Source organism: Anabrus simplex, chromosome 1 (genome assembly GCF_040414725.1).
Source record: "Anabrus simplex isolate iqAnaSimp1 chromosome 1, ASM4041472v1, whole genome shotgun sequence".
NCBI lineage: Eukaryota > Metazoa > Arthropoda > Insecta > Orthoptera > Tettigoniidae > Anabrus > Anabrus simplex.
This window is the reverse complement of record NC_090265.1, coordinates 1,518,916,581-1,518,938,814: the sequence shown is the minus strand read 5'-3', so window position 1 is coordinate 1,518,938,814 and position 22,234 is coordinate 1,518,916,581. Positions and strand designations below refer to the sequence as shown.

At 37.3% G+C, this 22,234-nt stretch overlaps 1 protein-coding gene across 2 annotated transcripts in view; it reads right to left on the bottom strand.

Moving 5' to 3' along the window:
* Nucleotides 1–22,234, bottom strand: part of qin — an 870,645-nt gene that overhangs the window by 821,821 nt on the left and 26,590 nt on the right. For both annotated transcript variants that reach the window (XM_067138014.2, XM_067138015.2), the window contains exon 3: nt 1,076–1,173. In XM_067138014.2, coding sequence (XP_066994115.1) covers nt 1,076–1,173 — 98 coding nt within the window. The remainder of the gene's footprint in view (nt 1–1,075; nt 1,174–22,234) is intronic.

Genomic DNA, 22,234 nt, shown 5'->3' with positions numbered 1-22,234 from the left:
GGGTCTGTAGTTTGATTTGGTGTAGGAGTGTTTGTAAGATTATAATTATACGTATTTCATTTCTGTGATGTTTAGCCAAATTGCCGATGGTTCATTCGTTTCCGGATCTTTCGGTTTTCTGTGTTGTATGTTTTTTCCGTGGTCCTGCCAAAAACGGAGAATCAAATTTCCACTGTATGTGTATAATACGCAAACAAGAAAGCTACAAAGTGGTAGTTCAATGTTTGAAAAAAAGCCTGAGACAAAAAACAATCAAAAATGTAATATAGTTTTTAAAATATTTTTCAGAACACAAAACACTGGAGTCGCCAGCAGCATATGCTTTTCCTTTCTTGCTCATCGTAGGATCCTTCACATGAATTTCTGTCACTCTGGTTGCATGTCGTCTTTTCTACTTCCAGATCACACCTCACACTTTGCTTTATTCATTGCTGGTCTCGACCTAACTTGAGAAAAAGTTTTCACTGAAGTTCTGGATATCTCTGTACTGTAGTAGTAATATTATTCATGGTTCACAACAGAAACCGTTTTTGCAATAGCCAAGTCAACCTTCTTATTTAAGACAAATTTCTCCTTAAGGTACTTTAACCAGATGACCACTCAGAAGGCTTTCATTAGTATTCTGTGTTTTAATAGCACTGCATATTGCTAGAACTGCCTCTTATGAACAGGGATTACTTGCAACAAATAATGAGTCCAGAGATAAATGAATTTCTGCCTTGCAATACTTTGGTATTTCCCCCTTGGCAAAAACACTTTTCATGAAACACAATGATACCCCTCCACCAGGACACTGGTGTCACACCTTCTCACCCCTGTTGCAGCTATTTCATAACTCCAATTCTTAAACTAATTTGTTGTTGGTTTCAAGAAAACCACTTTGTATCTTGTTAGAACAGATTATGGATGCAAAATAAGATCAAGAAAGAAAATCACTAAAATATTGTCAAATTTTAAGGTTGTCTACCCCCTTAAAATAAAAGTAATTTGATTATTACTACGAACATTACAGAGTTCAGAACCGATCATCTCAAGGACTAGTTTCAAATAATGGAATGTGAAGATATAGTATTACCTTCATATAGCACTGGTTGCAGTACAATACAGCACACTGTGGGCAACTCCAAACAGCAGAAGCAGTTCCACATTCACTGCAGATCTCTGTAGTTGATCCTGTAACAGAAATGATGGGTCAGTCATTTTTAGCACTCTTCCCTTGGCACACATGTGCAGCAGATACAGTCAATATTTTTCATAACCTGTCCGTAGGAAACCTAAGTCAGTGAAAGTTTCCACACTCTGCTATCCTTCCCTTGCCTCTGGACGAGTCCACTTGCAAACTTTCAAGTCTGTAGTGAACATATTGTTGACACTAGGACCTCTACCGTATGTGGCAGATACGTAAGTCACATCTGTTTACAGAGCATCACATGATAATCTTAGCTCCATTTGTTCATTGTTGCCTGTCGCGTAGCAACACTAGCCTAACGTACCCGTGCTTTATGCTTCATCATAATAGATAAGCAAAATTTAAAATCCACCATTTCAAAACTAGTATTAAAATAAATAAGTCATAACATTTACTTGGAACTAGTTTCAACACTGGTGAGCATCATCTTCAGCCAAATATGAAAACAGGCAATCGTAAATATATCATTAAATCAATGCACATATATAAACACTCCTATTATGGGATTTATAATGCCCCTAAAAGTATCTAAAGAACAAAACTTCAAATAATCACAATTTTAAAATCTTTAGGTCATGATTAGAACTACACTTAACACAACAGAATTCATTTCACTCAAGTTAGAACTTTGAAAGTATTGAGTTCAACTTAGAACTGTAAGATTCTCAAATAAATAAAAAGTTTTGTCATAAATGAAATGTTATACAAAGGTCGAACCACATACAGAGTTTCTCTGTAAATATGACAGTCACAATTAGAATGACAATTATTTTACTCAAGATGGAATCTTCAAAGTCCTGAGTTCTACTTAGAGTAGGAAGATTCTCAATTTAAAAGTTCTTGTCACAACTGATCAAAAGCTCTTTCAATATTCTTCTTTTCAATAGTAGTGTCCTAACGATTGTGAATTCTTTCCTTGTCTCAGTCAATGCCACCTTGATTTTTTTCTATTTCGATCTCTTAATATATTGTATCTCATCAATATAGATGACAGTTTATTTATTTATTTTTTTTTTTTGCTAGGGGCTTTACGTCGCACCGACACAGATAGGTCTTATGGCGATGATGGGATAGGAAAGGCCTAGGAGTTGGAAGGAAGCGGCCGTGGCCTTAATTAAGGTACAGCCCCAGCATTTGCCTGGTGTGAAAATGGGAAACCACGGAAAACCATCTTCAGGGCTGCCGATAGTGGGATTCGAACCTACTATCTCCCGGATGCAAGCTCACAGCCGCGCGCCTCTACGCGCACGGCCAACTCGCCCGGTAGATGACAGTTTATGCATCATATTTAACTTAGATCTTGGTTATCATTTTATGACAGTGAAATGGCACATTATAATGAAAAGTTATGAAAATAATGATAGTAAATGTAATTCTAATACTCTTTCTCTTCGCAATAAAGTACTTATTCAGATTATTAAGAGTTTATATATGGTGTAATAAAGCAACGAATTTATTGCTGCAGGCCGTGTAAACATGCGACAAAAAGGTATAAAAGTTTCTGTAAGATGAAAAGTGCGTGGCTCAATTTGAATAAAACTTAACATGCAAAACCAATACTGTACACCCTTTCAAGCTGCTATATCATTCGTTTAAAATTTCAAATGGATTCATACGAAGCTGATAGTAAAATACGTCTCGTGTTTACGGCGTTCTTGCGATCAGGCGACCGGGAATTTCCCCGCTGCCGCAACACGCTTTCCACAGGATTCAGTTTCTGCGTCACACACACTTGTAAAGGACGTATGTTAGAATAGCAATCGGTGTTCACAGTGAGGTAATATTTAATAATGCCGCTTTTTCACAAGGAGCGTTGTAAACAGTATCGCGAGAAGAAGGACGACACCTGTTCGGTTACGCGTGCGCTGCCAACAGGTACGAGAATCTGTGAAGAAACACAGAGCTCAGAAAAAACTTCAGTGCTTATCAACAGTTACTTCCTGTTCTACAAGTCCAACAACACAACCATCAACATCGATTGCAGAGCTGAGTTCCCCAATATTTGTTTGCATTTATAACCAGACGTTAGCGTACTCGGCTCTGCAATCTATGTTGATGGTTGTGTTGTTGGACTTGTAGAACAGGAAGTAACTGTTGATAAGCACTAAAGTTTTTTCTGAGCTCTATGTTTCTTCACAGATTCTCGTACCTGTTGGCAGCGCACGCGTAACCGAACAGGTGTCATCTTTCTTCTCGCGATACTGTTTACAACGCTCCTTGTGAAAAAGCGGCATTATTAAATATTACCTCACTGTGAACACCGATTGCTATTCTAACATACGTCCTTTACAAGTGTGTGTGACGCAGAAACTGAATCCTGTGGAAAGCGTGTTGCGGCAGCAGGGAAATTCCCGGTCGCCTGATCGCAAGAATGCTGTAAACACGAGACGTATTTTACTATCAGCTTCGTATGAATCCATTTGAAATTTTAAACGAATGATATAGCAGCTTGAAAGGGTGTGCAGTATTGGCTTTGCATGCTAAGTTTTATTCAAATTGAGCCACGCACTTTTCATCTACTGAAACTTTTATACCTTTTTGTCGCATGTTTACACGGCCTGCAGCAATAAATTCGTCGCTTTATTTCACCATATATAAACTCTTAATAACCTAAATAAGTACTTTACTGCGAAGAGAATGAGCATCAGAATTACATTTACTATAATTATTTTCACAACTTTTCATCATTATGTGCCATTTCATTGTTGTAAAATGATAATGGACCTAAAATGGACGCAATTGCCAAAATCCAAGTTAAATATGATGCATAAACTCAGTCATCTATATCAATGAGATACAATATATTACGAGATCAGTGTAGAAAAGATCAAGGTGGCAGTGACTGAGAAAAAGAAGGAATTCACAATCGTTAGGACACTTACTATTGAAAAAAAGAATATTGAAAGAGCAAGCTTGAGAAACTTGTGTTGATCTGGAGATACCTAACGCATACAATACCGCATTTACTCGCGTATTAGGCCCCTTCTTTTCCCACTTTTACAGCCGAAAAAAGGTAAAGGGGGGATCCAATACGCAATGACAACAAATTTTGTGCAGTGAACACATGACTTCCAGGGCATAAAGAGCTATAATTTTTACATGTAAGCATTCTACACTGTTCTTTAACAAAACCTATGAATATATTTGAATTATACTGGCTATTTTCGTTGCAAGGAAGTATATCTTTATGTTAGGCTTACTTTTTAGTTACTCATATCACATAATTCGTTCCTCTGATGGGTTAGACGTCAGGAAGGGCCGGACTTAAAAACTCGCTACAAAGATTTGTCTCACTACCTACTCGACCCCATAGAGAAAGGGATAAGGGTCTCGTATTATCACATTATGCCATATTGATACAAAATAACTCAATGGCCAGTCTTTTGTCTCTGCCAGTTGAGCAGTAGGCCTATTACACAGCAAAAACCTGATCACCGCTTTCATTTTAACTGTCTCGCGCCACCAACTTCCCTGCTACTGGGGCGTCGTCATTCCAAGTGACGTCATCTGCACTGCCACCTTGTCAACCATGCACTGCAACTATAACCGAGACAGACAGCATTCGAGGTCTCGTCTTTTTGAATCTTTTAAAAATAGTTTCATTCCCCACTGTCGAGTCCAAACTGTGTGAAGCTATTCCCAAATCGTTTCTGGAGATGGTCTCTGATATTCCCAGTTGGTGTATTTGTAGCAGAAGCCACGCCTTCTGAATAAGGCCATGTTGTTGAAAGTGGGCCAAACCACCAACTGATAACTAGGGTATCTTACCAGTTGTATTTCTGAATGTAATACATAGTGTCTGAAAGCATTCCTTTGATAACTGCAGCTGTTGAAAGTCAGACCCTTATGTTAAAGTATATTTCATGCTTATTTCTCTAAATTTATCACATCAAGTTTAACCAAAACAGCTATAAATGAGATAAGAGAGACCGCACTGTTTAGGTTAGGTATGATATCGCCCGAATTGTGCCAAAAGTTCCAAGACGGAAAGAATAGAAATAAATAACAGGAAAGTTTGCAGCTTTTATGGATATATATGGATATATCCCTTATGGATACCTATTTATTATAATAATGTTTAACTGTACGTTTCTTGCCTTCCATTTTTTATTAATGCATACCCTAGTATGTTTTGTTTGGCATCTACAAAAATCATTGAAAGTAGGTGGGGACATAATTATTAATATTATTATTTGTTTGGTACGCTGGCGAGTAAAACAAATGTGATTGGATTGTTTTTATCAAGTTTTAAACCTACTTCTCTCCCAGAAAACCCCATATTGGCCTGAGTTACGAGATATTAAACGATCACTTTGTTAATGATCTTGCTGCCTATATTAATTTTTTGCTACTTGCTGTACGTCGCACCAACACAGATAGGTCTTATGGCGACAAAGGGTTGGGAAAGGCCTAGGAGGTGGAAGGAAGCGGCCATGGCCTTAAGGTACAGCCCCAGCATTTGCCTGGTGTGAAAATTGGAGAACACGGAAAACCATCTTTAGGGCTGCCGACAGTACGGTTCGAACCCACAATCTCCCGGATGCAAGCTCATAGCTGCGTGCACCTAACTGCACGGCCAACTCCAACAGTACCTATATTAATAGGCCTAGCAACAACCGTAAATATTTCTTACCTGAAGTAAACTTGTTTTTCTCATACGAGGTGGTGCAGCTCCTTTTTAGACAGGCTCCCAGTGGAAGGGAAATTCATGTACCATTTTTATCGCAAATCAACCTTCCTGCCATTCGTAAATCTCTGGCAATACAGTACGGAGAATCTAACTCAGGATCCCGAGAATGGCAGCTAATTGTGCTAACCATCATGCTGGCGGACATTCTTAACTACAAAATACAGACACACATACATGACCGATGCGTGCTTGCAATGCGCATGTCAGACACGAAACTGTTCACCTATTTGTGCGACGTCAGAGCTGCAGTAGGCCTACACTAAGGAGGCAGATATTTCTTAACTACGAAACACAGATTATTGCATGACTTCAACGCGCGAGTCGTACGGACAAAACGATTCAAATATTCGTGTAATGTCATCAGAGCTGCAAAAGGCTTGTAGCTGCTTCAAAGCGGAATCGTTCTTTGACGAATTACGTTGGGGGTCTTGTATGCGAGTTTTATTTTTTCATTTTCTGCGTATCAAAAAGCCAGTGGGGGTGTATACGCGAGGGGGTCTAATACATGAGTAAATAGGGTATTTCAAGACTTAGAAAAAAATTAATTTAAGGAAGATTGGCAGAATATATATACTAATTGGAGAACGCATAATTATGGAAACTGTAAATAAATCTGCAACACAAGAAGAAAATTAGAAAGAAGTGCATACATTGGATTAACAAGATGGTAAGGGATAACCATTGACACGATTACAAGGAAAAAAATCTCGAGGATACAGAGGAATAGCTAAATTAACCCATAAAATAACTTCAATACATATATCTGAGACAAGCGTAGACATTCTGATAGTCTACAAAGGCTATTAAGACTAGAGTTAAAATGACAGAATTCATATTGAAGCTAGATGTTAGAAGGCTATGAATTCCGTATTATTAACCAACTTTATACAGGTTTATTTCTATTATATTTGCGCAAGGCATGGCTCTCATGATGTTCTAAGAAGACGGTGGCGATATGTCCGGAGGAGGCTGAGCTGAGGTGACGTCAAAGGAACCTTACCTATCCCAGAGCATCCTGATGTCCAGCGAGTGGATGTAATTGCCGATCCCAAACGACACGTCCTGGTGCTTCTAATTCAATCCCAGTGGAGATGATGGAAGAAGATAAGTCTTATTTCTTAGCGCAGTAAGTTACAAAAATCTTGCAAATTGTAATGTAATCGATAATATTTGATGGTGAATAGATGGTTAAACATTGTGATCTTCAAATTAGCTCAGGTATGTGCCATATAAAATCAGAACAGAATTTTATAGGGATATGAGAGTAATATAAAATAGTAATGAGATTAATTGAGAAGAAATGGATTAATCAAATGAATGAATAATAGAGGATTCCAAGAGTCAAATTAAGGTATAACTTAGTTAAAAATTATTTGGAAGAGAAATGATAATCTATGAAGAAAATGACGTTGGAATATTAAATGAATATGAGGAAGGATAAATAAATGTGATATGTATTGTTTCGTTGGTAAGCAATGGAATGATTAATTGTGAAGATAAAGAGAAGAGTACTGATGCATTCCAGAATCAGTAATATACTAGATACCATGATTTATAATCACTGACAGGTATTCCATATGTTAAAAATTAAATAATTGAAAAAGAGGTTCAACCTATTCAATACATAAAAGAAAGAAATGTAGTGATTACATTCTTATTTAATAGTAACTATAAATGGGACCGGTTTCGACCGTAGTCCAGGTCATCGTCAGCCGTAAAAACATGTAAAACAATGCATATGAAAAAGAAAAAGATTAAGTGAACTCTGGATCGGTATAAGATTAAACATAAATTAACGATGGGGGTAGAAATTGTGAGTCACTTAAAAGAAAACAGTACGTAATATTAAGAATGGTAGTATGGCACACGCAATGATAGGCGAAGTCTCACAATGTTTATGAATATTGGAGAACGGTCAAATGGGTCAGTTTCCACACACTGTCAGGCACAAAGCCACAACAATATCAAATAATATATGAAGATCATAATTAACTTGAAGTCGCAGACGAATAGATTTGTAGAAGCAAACCGCCAGCTCCCGGTGATCAGCGCGGCACATTGAAGATCATGCGCTGCGGTCTCGAACGCCAAAGTAGAATGGAGAATATCCTGAAGGTCCAGTATTTGTCTCGGTAGCGGGAAGTTAAGTACGTATATATAGAAATATACAACGCAAATCAGTATAATTGAATGAGTACTTGTGCTCCTGCTAAGTTCTTGGAAAACAGTTGACTTGAAAAAACAATTGTAAAGAGAAAAAAATATAGTAAAAAGCGCAATATCGGAAAACAAATGAAAACTTATATGCACAGTGCGCTATTTTTTAAATTGAAAAAATTTAAAGTCATGATTGAAGTAGTCGAAGTTGGCGCAAGACAAGAGTTAAAATTTGAAAGAGGAGAACCAAAATGAAGGTCGATGGGTTTTTCTTTTTTTTAAATAGAGAAGGTAGAATAAATTAACAGAGGAAGAGTGATAGTGAAATAAGAGAAAGAATAAAAAAATTGAAGTTAGATGGTATTGAGGAAGGATAAACATTGTGAGACTTCCCTATCATTGCGTGTGCCATACTACCATTCTTAATATTACGTACTGTTTTCTTTTAGGTGACTCACAATTTCTACCCCCATCGTTAATTTATGTTTCATCTTATACTGATCCAGAGTTCACTTAATCTTTTTCTTTTTCATATGCATTGTTTTACATGTTTTTACGGCTGACGATGACCTGGACTAGGGTCGAAACCGGTCCCATTTATAGTTACTATTAAATAAGAATGTAATCACTACATTTCTTTCTTTTATGTATTGAATAGGTTGAACCTCTTTTTCAATTATTTAATTTTTAACGTTAATACTTTCAATACGGAACAATGAAATTTTTATCTTTAAAGGTATTCCATATCCAAAATGAAGACATATGGTGAAGCTTATAATAAGTTATGGCATTAGTAAGTCATTGAAATAATTCATTGCTGGGAAAGTTTAGTAGGATATTGATTAAAATTAAAACACAGCTCTACCGTAACGTGGAGTATTTGCTGAAGAAGTACATGGCACTCACTGAATCCTATGCACAAGTAGTATAATTTCTTCATATAGAATATTCCAGTAGGTAAAATAAATTAGAGTCTTCATGAATAATATTCTACACCTAGTTTAGTAAATGACACTAGGTAATGTGTTGGAATTCGATTAGTTATCTGACATGTTTCATCAGATACATTTACGTGATTAAACTAATTTGTAAGATTGATAAGTTGAATGATATATTTGAGCTGACTAGTGATGTTAGATATTAATATAGATATTGGTGCATATTATGGTTGAGTTGGTACTCATCTTCCTGATGCATCCTAAAGCATAATCCCAGAATAAAGAAAATCTAATGCTCATCCTAAATAACCAAATAAATACATAGATAAATGATTATAAGAAGAGTAAAAGACGATGCTGAGATTATATATTTCTCGAGACGATTTATAAATAATTTGAGAAACTTCGATTGGAATTTAGGAACATTTTCTTTTGTATAGATATAATTATGAGAAGATGATTTGTGATTTCCTTTCAATAATTTGAGTTTTACATAATTATTTTATTTTTCTTGTTGTAGGCTACATTATTATTACAATTCAATCAAGGATCCTAAGCACTACAATGAAAATTAATGAATTTTTAACTGAGATGATAATTTTCTTTTAACTATATTTCCTTTTTTCTCAATTTTCTCAAAATTTGAACAAATAGTTGTGATAACATCTTAGAAGTGAAGCTTCCACGGTGTGCAGAATTATTTAATTTAATTTCCGGGTTGAACCGTGTTGTACTTGCACGCATATCACGTACAGTTTGCCAACGTTTCGAATACATTGCAGTATTCTTTGTCAAGGAGACTGAAATACCCCTACTCGATCCGAGGTAATCAGTCTCCCAGGCAGAAATTACACTACTAGAGTGGCCTTGATCTTGGCCTTTTATATCCTAGCCTTTCTGGCTGACGTAAGCCCTGGCTGTCTCGCGAGACTTCTGGAAAGTATATGTTACAGCCAGGTAGTGGGGGCTTGCCTGCGCTGTTATGTAATGGGGTTGCGGCCCGTGTGTTGATGTTGTGGTCTGTATGTCTTAAACTATGAATGATAGGCATCCAAGAATTACTGATTTTATATCCTTCTAAATTTGTTGTTCGGATGTTTCTTGATTTCGATAGCCTCGTGGATTTTCCTTTCCAGATTCCAAGGGATAGCTGCTAGGATCTTGGTCTTGTCAAATGATATTCCGTGCCTAGTTTCGTAGGAATGCTTGGCTAGTGCTGAAATATCTGTGTTTTGGTTCTTGGTGTGACGGATATGTTCTTTTAGGCGGGTGGAGATCAGACGTTTTGTCTCACCTACATAACAAGCTCCGCAGCTACATTCAATGTGATACACTCCAGGGGCCTGTAATTCTATTGTGTCTTTTACTGGTGGTAGATAACGGGCTAGCTTACAGTGAGGTTTATAGATAGTTTTAATGTCGTATTTGTCCAGTATCTTGCCGATCCTGTCTGTATTTTTAATGTATGTCAGTATCGCTGTTTTCTGGCAGGTCAGTTCTTCCTTCCCGTTGTTTTCTCCTGCGGAGGCCTTTTCTTTGTTCGCTTCTGATTTTTTAAGGGCTCGTCGGATGTTATTGAGCGAGTAGCCATTTTTCCTAAGGGTTTCCGTGAGGTGTTCTTTCTCTTCCTCGAGGTGCTCTGCGTCAGATATCGCTATGGCCCTGTTCACTAGTGATGTTAGGACAGCCTGCTTTTGTGATGGGTGATGATGAGACGAGGCGTGTAGGTACCTGTCTGTGTGAGTGGGTTTCCTGTATACTGCGCGACTCAGCGTCCCATTGGGATTACGTATTACTAGCACATCCAGGAACGGTAGTTTTCCGTCTACTTCTATTTCCATGGTGAACTGAATATTTACGTGTATGGAGTTGAGATGGTCGAGAAATAGCTGTAGGTTATCGCTCCCGTGAGGCCAGATCACTGTGAACCACCGCCGTCTCAATCTCTATATACTGCCTGCTCTGTGCCGCGAGAATTCAGTCTACAGCATCATTGCAGATGGCAGCACTTACCGCACCCAGAGCACACGTTGGTTAAATGAGGGTTCATCTGAAACACCAATATAAAATGAAAAATAATCCTTAACATGTTACTAATTGAGAAGATAATGCACATACAGAAACTAACACTTCACATTTGAGTTCGACTTATGATACAGAAACGTAAAATATATAAAATCTTACCAGTTACAGTATATATATATATTAAGATCATCCCATGCTGCATGGTACATACAAAGTTCGGAATTTTCTCGACATGATTAACGCAGCTACTTTTCTTACTTTTATTTACCAGCAGTGGACGCAAAAAATTTTCTATCGCTATTTCGTTGATCCTTCATTCATGACCAGACTTCAGGATACGTTGTATAGCACATAATGCAGTGCGTGCGTCCGTCATGGCATTACATCCACCACCCAATCTCACTGCACCAAACAGAGATTCTATTGAGTCTCCAGAAAATCATTTATTGAGAACAAAAAATAACCGATTTTGTAACAGATAACACGCACATTCCACCATAGATTTCACAGTTAGTGAGACAACATCTGCTTTCTCAGTCAGACAATTCAGTTTTCCACGTTTTGATTCCAAATGAATTTATTTTAACGTACACGATAAAATCATCAACCATTGTAAGTATATTACCTGTTGGTGAATAAAAATGCACACAATCTGGATTGTTTTGCTGAATATGCTGAGTTCTGTCAATAACTTTGTGGAATGTGAAAAATTTGTAAATTCATTCCATGAAGCGCACCGTCGATTCCACGTAAGAAAAGTCTAAACATGTGTTTATAAACAGGAATGGTTTTTCTTTTATGAAGCGAATAGCAGCAGTGACCACTGGGGAAATATATTTACAGCAGAACATTAATCTTTTCCTAATTCCTCTGTTTATTCGTAGCACCGAACAGGCTTGGATGTGAAGTCTCTCAGGAGGTGATACATTTCTTTCACATTATTTGGAGGTGATGATGCAATTGCTGTCATTTCACTGTCTAGAAACAGGGACCTCACATTTATCAAATGGTAGGTGAAAACTTAAAAAAGTTTACGACTAGGATCACATGGATGATTCGCACAGGTTCTCACTTTTCCCTCTCCAAAATATTTAACCCTTTGTTGCCTGAATAGTGAAAAATAATAAGTATACCTGATTTTTTCACCTTATTCTAATGGAATATGTTCAAATAGTAAATTCTAATACTTTCAAATAATAATCTTTGGTATGCTTTTGGGGCCTGGTACTTCTAAGTACCGTCAGGCATATAGGAGGCTTCATATTTGGGTAGATAAGAATGTTCACATTTTGAAATTATATCACATTTAGTGTCTCAAAATATTAGTAGAACATGTTTTTCATACCTAAAACTGTTACAAAAATGTAAAAGCAAAATTTAAAGCAAATATGTGTAATAAGAGTGAAGTTTCCTAATATTATTGTTCATATGTAGAACATCTTGCATACATCCTATACAGCTGACACATTATGATACTCTGCAAAGCAGTTCTTTTTTTCATTGCAGCAAAGAAAAACACTACATGTAGTAAAATTTGAATGCGGTCTTGACTGCACCTTCTTTCTCGAAAACACAAAAACAACAAAATGATTTCCACGATTACTTAGTCTGACATCACTGGGCACAGAATATTCTGATTTCCTCCTTTTTGGTAGACAAGTTTGCTCTGGTGACTTTGGTGACCTCATATCACGTGAAAGTTTTTCTGGAAGAGGAATTTCTTTCTTGTTCACCAGTCCTAGGGCCACATTATGCCGGAATGCCATTAGAGGGATTTTTTCATGCTGATTACAGGATATGATGTAGGCATTGACAAATGCTATCTCAATCATTCCCCAAAATAATCTATGCCACCATTTTTGGATCGACAGCCTAAACCATATACGCCTCGAAGTCTGTAAGCACGGTCCATTCCACCAATGTGTGCATTGCAGTCTTGCACAACAACCGGGCAATTAACAGTAACACGACTTCCATCATCCTGTTTCCTAGAAAGTTCTGGCTTCTGTTCCATGGAAATTAGATGCTAAGCACACCTTTACTGTCTTTCCATAGAAAAACACTGATGTCCATCGCAGGAAAGCACTACTTTCGGTTTTGGATATGATAACATGAGACCCTCCATATGGCCTGACTGTACTTCTAAGTACCTTGCCATTTACTAGCTATATATCTGCACCAATTGCAAATTTCATCAATTTTAGTATTTTATTGCATTATAGAAGCATACTTACATGTACTAAGATCACTTGCAGGTCGAATGTAACAATAGGAGCAAAGAAATAATCTATCAAAATGTCATTTGTTTACAGTGGTAACACTATGACTACACTCCTAAGAATAAAACGATCTCCCGCGTTTTTCATCAATGCCAACATCAAAAATGAAATCTCTGTTTCAAGAATTAGTTACTTGAAAGTACCATGAGGAAAATACAAGGGTAGGATTTACCGAATAATTCCAAAGCCATGAAATATGAGATGGTACTTTAAAGTACCGTCAGGCAACAAAGGGTTAAACATTGCTTCTATGATTGTCAGTCAACGGCATTAATTAATTCTGAAAAGGAATAGATCGGAGACTTCTAAACCTTTAACGAGGAAGTAGGCAGCAGAAATAGGGACGTTTTTGCATGTCCGTTTACAAGTAAACGGAACCGCTCATTCGCGAGAGCAGATTTTCCAATACTTGTGCTGTACCCACCTTCAACACTGAACATGCAAACGAACTTGTCACTGGTTTGGTTGTAGAGGAGCCGTACCTAATTAGCCATTTAATCAGCAATCACTGTTACATTCCTCTCGGATGGTCTGCGAGTTTTACATTCAGCTCTAAGGGCCGAATTCATAGACACCACTTATACAGAAGTGCCCCTTATAAGCCAGGTTTCATTTCATATTACCTACTTAAGTGTCCCACTTATTGCTATAAGTGGACCTCCCACACACACTTAAGTGACTCACTTATGTTGCAGCAAGATGGAGGATGATTTTGCTGAACATGTTGCATTTCATTCACAGAATACTTTCCGTACACACAGTAGATAGAAAATCCTGTCAAAATGTAATGTGATCAACAATTTAAAGAAAGTTTTGTGTTAGTAAAGTGACAGTTATTAATATTCTTGTTCCTTTGATTGAGAGAGAGAACATACCCTCTACTAGAGGACTCACTATCCCACCATTAACGAAGATATTGTTTTGAGATTTTATGCCACCTCTTAATTTCAGGTTATTATTGTTATTATTATCAACATCACCGTCATCATTACCAGTATTTTGCTTAATTGGAAACGTGTTACAAGTCGATAAGTTATCAAGACTGTAGACCTATGGAATAGAAAAGAACTATACCGAGTTAAGTTATAAGAAGAAAAAAATGTGTTGCACTACTACCATTTATTTTAAGGTTGATGTGTGCTAATTATATCAGGTTAGTCAACCAATTGTTTGCCGGATTATATCAGAAGTTTCTGGCATCACACATCAAACCATACTATTTACGTTTTATTGGCGAAGTAATTAGGCCTATTACAATGTAACGGCTACGGGTATATTTGTCAAATCATTAAGAGAGTTGTAAGGCTAGATATTCTACATTTGGATGAATATTTGTATAGGCTTGAGTACCTGGATAACTATAAACATATCTCAAGAAGAAAATTAGACTCTGGGCATTTTCGTAGTTTGCATTGTCCACAAAAAGTTTTTCCCACGTCATTCATATTCTGATGAGAAACTGCGTCGATCTACTTGTTCTATATTATGTGCATGGACTTCGACACAAGTTCTTGCAGGTGTCGTCTCAGCTCGCTGGTTTTTTTTTTATCCATTCTGATAACCAAATACAATATAGACCAGGGCCTCTCAGGGTGCACGGTGCAAAAGACGACTTGGCTTGGTTGACCAAAGTGCAGACCCCCCACTCCTCGATTTGGAGCAATAGCGCTTACTCTCTCTTTCCTCACGCCTGTCTCGCTCGCTCCGCCTGTCTCCCTCTGCCCCACTTGCGCCGTAGCGCTCCAAATCCGGGCTGACTTGAGCCGAGTATAGGCGAGTTGAGCCGAGCTTAGCCGAGTAGCCCAGAGACGAAGCGTTGATCCGAGCCATGCCGAGCGGCAGCGATGCACAGTGCACGGAGCTCTTGCGCCTCGCTCTGCACGCGTGAGATTTTGGGCGTTTGAGAGGCCCTGATATAGACGATCTTTTAACCTCAAAAATTTTGTGCGCGGTCGCGCGATATCCTTCGATAAACAAAACACAATAGATCAGGATCATCCAACTATTCGGTAGCCAGAACTACACGATCCAGGAAGCATTGGCATAATATACAGCATTGCCACATCTCCAGTGAATACTAACTGTATCAGTAAGTGTGCTCTGTAAGTGCTGTCTATGAAATGTAAACTCATAAGTGAATACTTATTATAAGCGATCCCTTATTACTTAAGGGTTCCACTTACGTATAAGAGCTCACTATGAATTTGGCCCCAAGTCTTTCCTTCACTAATTGGGAAATCCTGACAAAAACTATCAACATTTTCCATTTAGGCTACCTGTCCAGAGTACTTTGTGACAGAGATGACACCAGACCAGGAGTCCTGCCATATTCGTAACCGTTTGGGATACTATTCCCCACGCCACCGTGTGATTTGTTCTGACCGCGCAGATTTTGTCTTGCAAAAATTTTGGATTTAATTTTAAAGATAAACGGTCTTTATTTTTCATTATATTTAGCTGCTTCTGTTACTTTATTCAGACGATCAATTTCTGGGTTGTCTTCAAATTTCCTCTGTAGTCTTAACTACATTATAGTTACTCATCAGCTGTTATCGCAGTCTCAGAATTCTCGATCGGAGCCTCTAATGTCTGATTTTCTGATCACTGATGTCATTCTTACTCGTTGGAATACTGACTTGGCTTGAGACATCACTGTTCACATGGATTTCGTACTCGTCATCCGGTATTTCCTGTGGTTGAAGAACTTTCATCATAGATTTCTTCCGGAGACATATCTTGTCGCTGTCTGGTCTTTTGTGAAGCTATTTCTCTGGTTTGAAGGTAATAGGGATAATTCGAAGACTAGGCGCGCTCCCTGGCTTCAATATATTGTTATTTTAGTTTTATCCTTTACCTCCATCTCTAAAATTCAGGCTACAAACACCAGAATAATCAGATGGAATACATTGATTACCCTTGGTTGATCCTTGCCTTTATACCGTTAAGCCAATTTTCCCAAAGTTCTTTATTTGGAGAGATTTCAGGAATCCTCACACCTGAAGAATTTGGATTTCTTGCTATGATATACAGAGAGGAACACAACAATACATCATTTTAGAACCACAGACACACACATAAATTGCTCGATCCAAATGCGTGGGAACACAACAACGTAGGTACGGAGATAACTTGGGTGGGTTAGCTGGCGCCCCTAGGGGAGGTTTGTGACACTAAGAGCTCGCTGAGAAGCATGTTAACCGCATAGCATAGAGCAGGCAGTTGATAGGATTGAGACGGCGGTGCTTTGAACATTCATTCAAAAGAAAAATGGGGACAATGTCAAGAAAAAATATATAAGATGAATGAGGGAATTGAATTGGCGAATAAAACAATGGAAGTGAGTTTTACAGTAGCCCGAGATCAGATCGGAGACAATTTAGATATTATGAAGGACATTGAACAGAATAAGGTAGAGGCTAATAAGAGGATAAATAGAACAGAGGAAGGAATTAGGCAAATCCAGAAAGAGATACAGGATATACGAAACAAAACACAAATGACAGTCTGATGTATAGTTATAATGAAAGGCAAAGGGCAATGGAATTGCACATAAATGAAAGAGAAACAACACCTACAATGACAGCCCAAACTAACCCGAGTAATGGTGAAATGAGAATGGGAAATAGTAATGGAAGCCCAGCTATAATCAATACTATTAAGACCTGTGACGGCAGACCAAAACACAAATAATTCAGCAAGTATATCTCCGAAGAGATTTCTAAGAGAAATGGAAGATTATTTCAAGGAGAATAAAATCCCCGAAGATGAAAGGCTGAGAGCAATAGAAAAACATTTAGATTCAAACCCTAATTTGTGGTTTCAAGCATTCAAATAGTTTCCATGAATATGACGATTTTAAAACAGCATTTTAAAGGAGATTTTGGAATTCTGAAGTGCAATAAAATCTGAGACTTGAATTGTATTCTAAAAGATATGCATTAAATGGACAAACTAGATTCAGTAACTATTTTGCATATCAGTTTCATCGTTTCTAAGATTTAGATACAGCTCCTAGTGAGTTGGAGGCAAAGACCATCCAGAAACAAATTTCTACCAGACGCACAAAGGTTACTGGCAGCCGCAAATGTAGAGACAGCGATTAAATGGAAAACATTTTAAGACAGATATGACCACTGTATGTCAGACAGAGTGGTGCGAAACGTAAATAATAAAGAAACAAATATTTTAACTCGGGAGAACTCTGATAAAAATATACCAAGTGAGCAAAGAGGAAAGAAACAAAGCTCTAGAAGAATAGAGTGGACTCAATGAGAAGGAAGGACAGAAGGAGACGGATGTAAGTGTAGAAGAGGTAACCATGGTTGTGAAAGGTACAATGGAAATAATAGATTTATACCTTATCACCGAAACAGGGATGGATCCAATTATAGAAGAAAGCCAGGATACGAAGGAAGAGAAGATGGGAATGATCAGGATAGAGAATATAGGAATAGAAGATAAATTCAGGATCTGAAAAAAGCGACCCAAAATAAAGACAAATGGGAACGCGCAATCAAGGATCAGGATGTGAATGGAGACATCGAAGGAGCGGAGAGTCTTGAGTTGCAGAGATACAAAAGAAAGGAACAGGAAGGACAGGGATTAAACTCGACTGCTCAATCTTTCATCATAGATTAGAGGCAAATGATGATAATTTACAAAAAAAAAAAAAACAATTTAAGCCAATTTCTGGATATAAGAAGAGGTAGGAAATGTTAGAGACAAAGAATATAGCAAAATTTCAAGTTGGATTATAGCACAAATCGAGTCTTGGGAAATAAATCAGATGGTTAGAAAATGGATGTGTAGGCAGTCTCGGAGAAGGAGAAGAGTCCAACATAAAAAAATTCCATCCACCACTGAAAGAAGGTGATCTTGTGCTGATCAGAAAAGCGATAATTTTTAATATGTCAGCTAAAATATTCTCAGAATTTATGCAACTGTTTGATGGGCCATTTATAATTAAAAAAACTTTTTGTAATAATGCATATGAGATTGAAAACATGAATGGTACACATAAAAGTATACATAATGCGGCAAATTTAAAGCTATATCATGAGGACTAAGAAATTATATATAGAAGACAGTTCTGGTAGTGAAAATGAATACTAGAAACAAAGACGGTACCACAATAGATAAAATACGGCTTATATAAAGGAACATATATTTAAGAAAAAGATATGAGAAGGCACACACGTTCCGGTGAAGATAAAGAGAGGACAGTAATTTAAGACAGCAGTCATTTAAATCGAGATAAAATATGTAAATATATCGCAAGCAGTATATTTAAATCAACTTAGGGAGAACAATGTGCCATTTCACTGTCAAAAAATGATAATTTAATGGACCTAAAATGGACGCAATTACCAAGATTTAAGTTAAATATGATGCATAAACTCAGTCATCTATATCAATGAGATACAATGAGTAGAAAAGATCAAGGTGGCAGTGATTGAGACAAAGAAAGAATTCAGAATTTTTAGGATACTACTATTGAAAAATGGAAAACTGGAACAGCAAGCTTGAGAAACAGTCTTGTTGATCTGGAGATAACTAACGCATACAATATTTCAAGACTTAGAAAAACATTCAAGGAAGAAGATCGGCAGAATATATATACTTATTGGAGAACACAATTATGGAAACCGTAGATAAATCTCCGACACAAGAAGAAAATTAAAAAGAATTTCATACATTGGATTAACAAGACGGTAAGGGATAACCATTGACATGATTACAAGTAAGAAAATCTCGAGGATACGGAGGAATAGCTAAATTAACCCATAAAATAACTAATGGCCAATTCCAGGCGTTGCGTGTTTAAATTTGTACATCTCTTTTTAACATAGATATGAAGCTTACCACCTAAACAAATTGAGATTTATGCATAGTGAAGTCTAGATGATACTTAATAACCCCCACAAATTTCATTGTTATAAACCTGATGTGTGCGCTTTAATAAACTTTTAAATGTAGTGATCGGTGTTTACATGGGACGGACTTTTAACTTCGCATACCTTTACATTTTTCCTGAATTCTGCGAATTGTGGTCACTTTTATTAGTAATGTTAATATATTGTTTACAAGAAGGACAAATATACATTTTGTGAAAAAAAACCCAAATGTGTAAGTTGCGTAATATATTTAAAAACGATCGTCGCGTGTTTACTTGACAGCGTCACAGGATTACACACTCGAATCTGCGCTATGGCGACATGGCATGAGTGGCTAAAAAATCTTTAACTCCGCATCAAATACGATCACTGAATGATAACATGTATATTTAATATCGCAGCAAGTAATAATAAATAAGGGGTGTGATGGTGCAGCGGTCAAACTGCTTGCAACCATCAAGACGGACTGGTTCGAGTCCCGATTAATGCATCTGTGATTCGACGTGAAAGTCACGTCCGGTGGTTCGGATTTCACGCAAAATATGAAATTCTGTCGCTTATGATAGTGTGATTATCGGTTACATAAAACTACAAGCTTCCTTCCTCCCAATAATAAGAAGATATATAACTATAGATACTGGTACGGACATGTGGCCTAAGTAGTGTTTTTATGAATTGTCACACATTTATTTAACACTAATAATAGTGAATGTAAAATGAACTAAAATATTTAAAAATATCTGGACATTCAACGTTTACTGGTATGTAGCCTACAGTTTGAATGAAAGCTTGATCAGAAAAAAAATAAAATGAAATCAATTTATGTTCATTCTGCTCCTGGTATAGACCCATCAAAATACCATTTCCCACAAGTAAAACGAGGCACCGGTATTTTCTTTCAATTTCACTTTCATTTAAAAAGCACTCGTCTTTCGTCACAAAACAGTTTAGCATCATTGTTGCACTTGCAAAATTGGTCACAAAATAAACATCACCATCACTTATGGTACAAACATAATACTTGGAATGTTTCTTTTCGCTGTATTTTCCAAGAATGAAGTCTCCCACTTCAAAAGTCGTATCACGGCGAGGATTTTTGTCATCTGCTTCGATCTTGTAGTCTGGATGTAGAGAGTGTGTGGTAGTTGTTTCTGAATAAAAGTAATAAAATTTTCATCTCTGAACTATGTATTTTTTTAATGGCTCCACAGTGAATATCATGTGTTCCTGGTACTGCACAGACATCGGCGAAGCGACTTTTCAGAAGTGTTTGTCAAATTTCTTTTCGCTACTTTCACGACATTGTGCACATTTATAAGGTCTCTCTTTGCACGTAGAGCAACAGTCAAATTACGTTTTAGTGTACCGTCAACAGCATCTTTCAGTGACCAGGCGAAAAAAAAAATTCCAAGTTACATTCATTCCAAAAGTTTCCTTAAAAAACGTTAGGTTTGCGAACATGAACCTTTGCTTGAACTGACTCACCGCCCCGCCCGAGAAGATAAACACATTTGTGATTTCTGGTCGTATTTCCTTGATGTCTGTTAATATTCTGCTTAAAAATTAGTGCGTGGCATATTTGTCATGCTCCATATGGTCAGACAATCGCATATGAAGCATGATTTCCTCCCGTAAACCACGCAACAGCAGTAAATATCGTAATTTGTTGGTGATGCCAATAACAACTCTGAATTTCATCTTGTGGAAGAATAGTGAAATTCTCTGCAAAATCCACTTGCAAAGTCATAGAATTTCCAGTCGTTTGTTTTTTCTGCACATCGAACATTTTGCTTTGCATTCTTTTAATAAATGTTGTGCTTCATAAACAAGGGACACGATTTTACTACTTTAACTGTGCCAGATTCTTGAATTCGAGATGCATGATTTTCATCATCACTTTGCCACTGGTATCACTCAATTTAGTCTCCAGCATTCCTGTACACATGGCTCCATGCGACGGAGATCTCCCCAGCTGCCCACTCGCGAAAACGTCGTAAACACGTGACGTATTTTACTATCAGCTTCGTATGAATCCATTTGAAATTTTACACAAATGATATAGCAGTTTGAAAGGGTGTACAGTACTGGCTTTGCATACCAAATTTTATTCAAACTGAGCCACGCACTTTTCGTCTACAGAAACTTTTATACCTTTTTCGTCGCATGTTTACACGGCCTGCAGCAATAAATTTGTTGCCTTATTATACCTTATATAAACTGTTAATAACCTAAATAAGTACTTTACTATGAAGAGAAAGAGCATTAGAATAAACATTTACCATAATTATTTTTATACCATTTGATCATAATAAACAGTAATGAATACATGTCTGTCTGTCTGGTCAACAGCCCAGAGGCTGGTTGGATCCTCAAATAGCACCACCAAAGGTTGTGGGGTCATAAGGAAACCCCAAAAACCAATGGCAGCACCAAAATGAGGCATACTAGGCAAGATGAGGAGTGAGGTAGTTTGCCATTGCTTTCCTCACTGGGTCAGAAAGTACTATTGCAGCATGTCTGACCCTGTGAGCAGCACCTTTCATAACACTCAGAAGCACTAGTCGTGCTCTGAATGTCATTACTCAGCACTACCCATACACCAGCAGCTTCCATATTGTCACAGCCATGATGTTGACTTGGACTTCGGTGGAAGCTACACTTTACTCTGGCCTGTGCCAAGAGATGGATGCAAAAGTACTGTATCCATCAAGAAATGATAGCAGGCAGAAATGTATACATATATATCATAAAATTAATAAAATTTAATGTTTTATCTATCATAACAACCAATTGTTGAGTTCTATTTTAAACTTTACTTTTTTTTCCTTCTCGGGTTGACAATTCTCTGGAATCAGCCTAATACAGATATCGGAGACCGGGGAAGACACTTTAATAGTCTACAAACGCTATTACAACTAGAGTTAAAATGACAGAATGCACATTGAAGCTAGAATGTTAGAAGGCTATGAATTTCGTATTATGACGCAACCAACTTCATATTTGTTTATTTCCTATCACATTTGCGTAAGACATGGCTCTCGTGACGCTCTACGAAGACGATG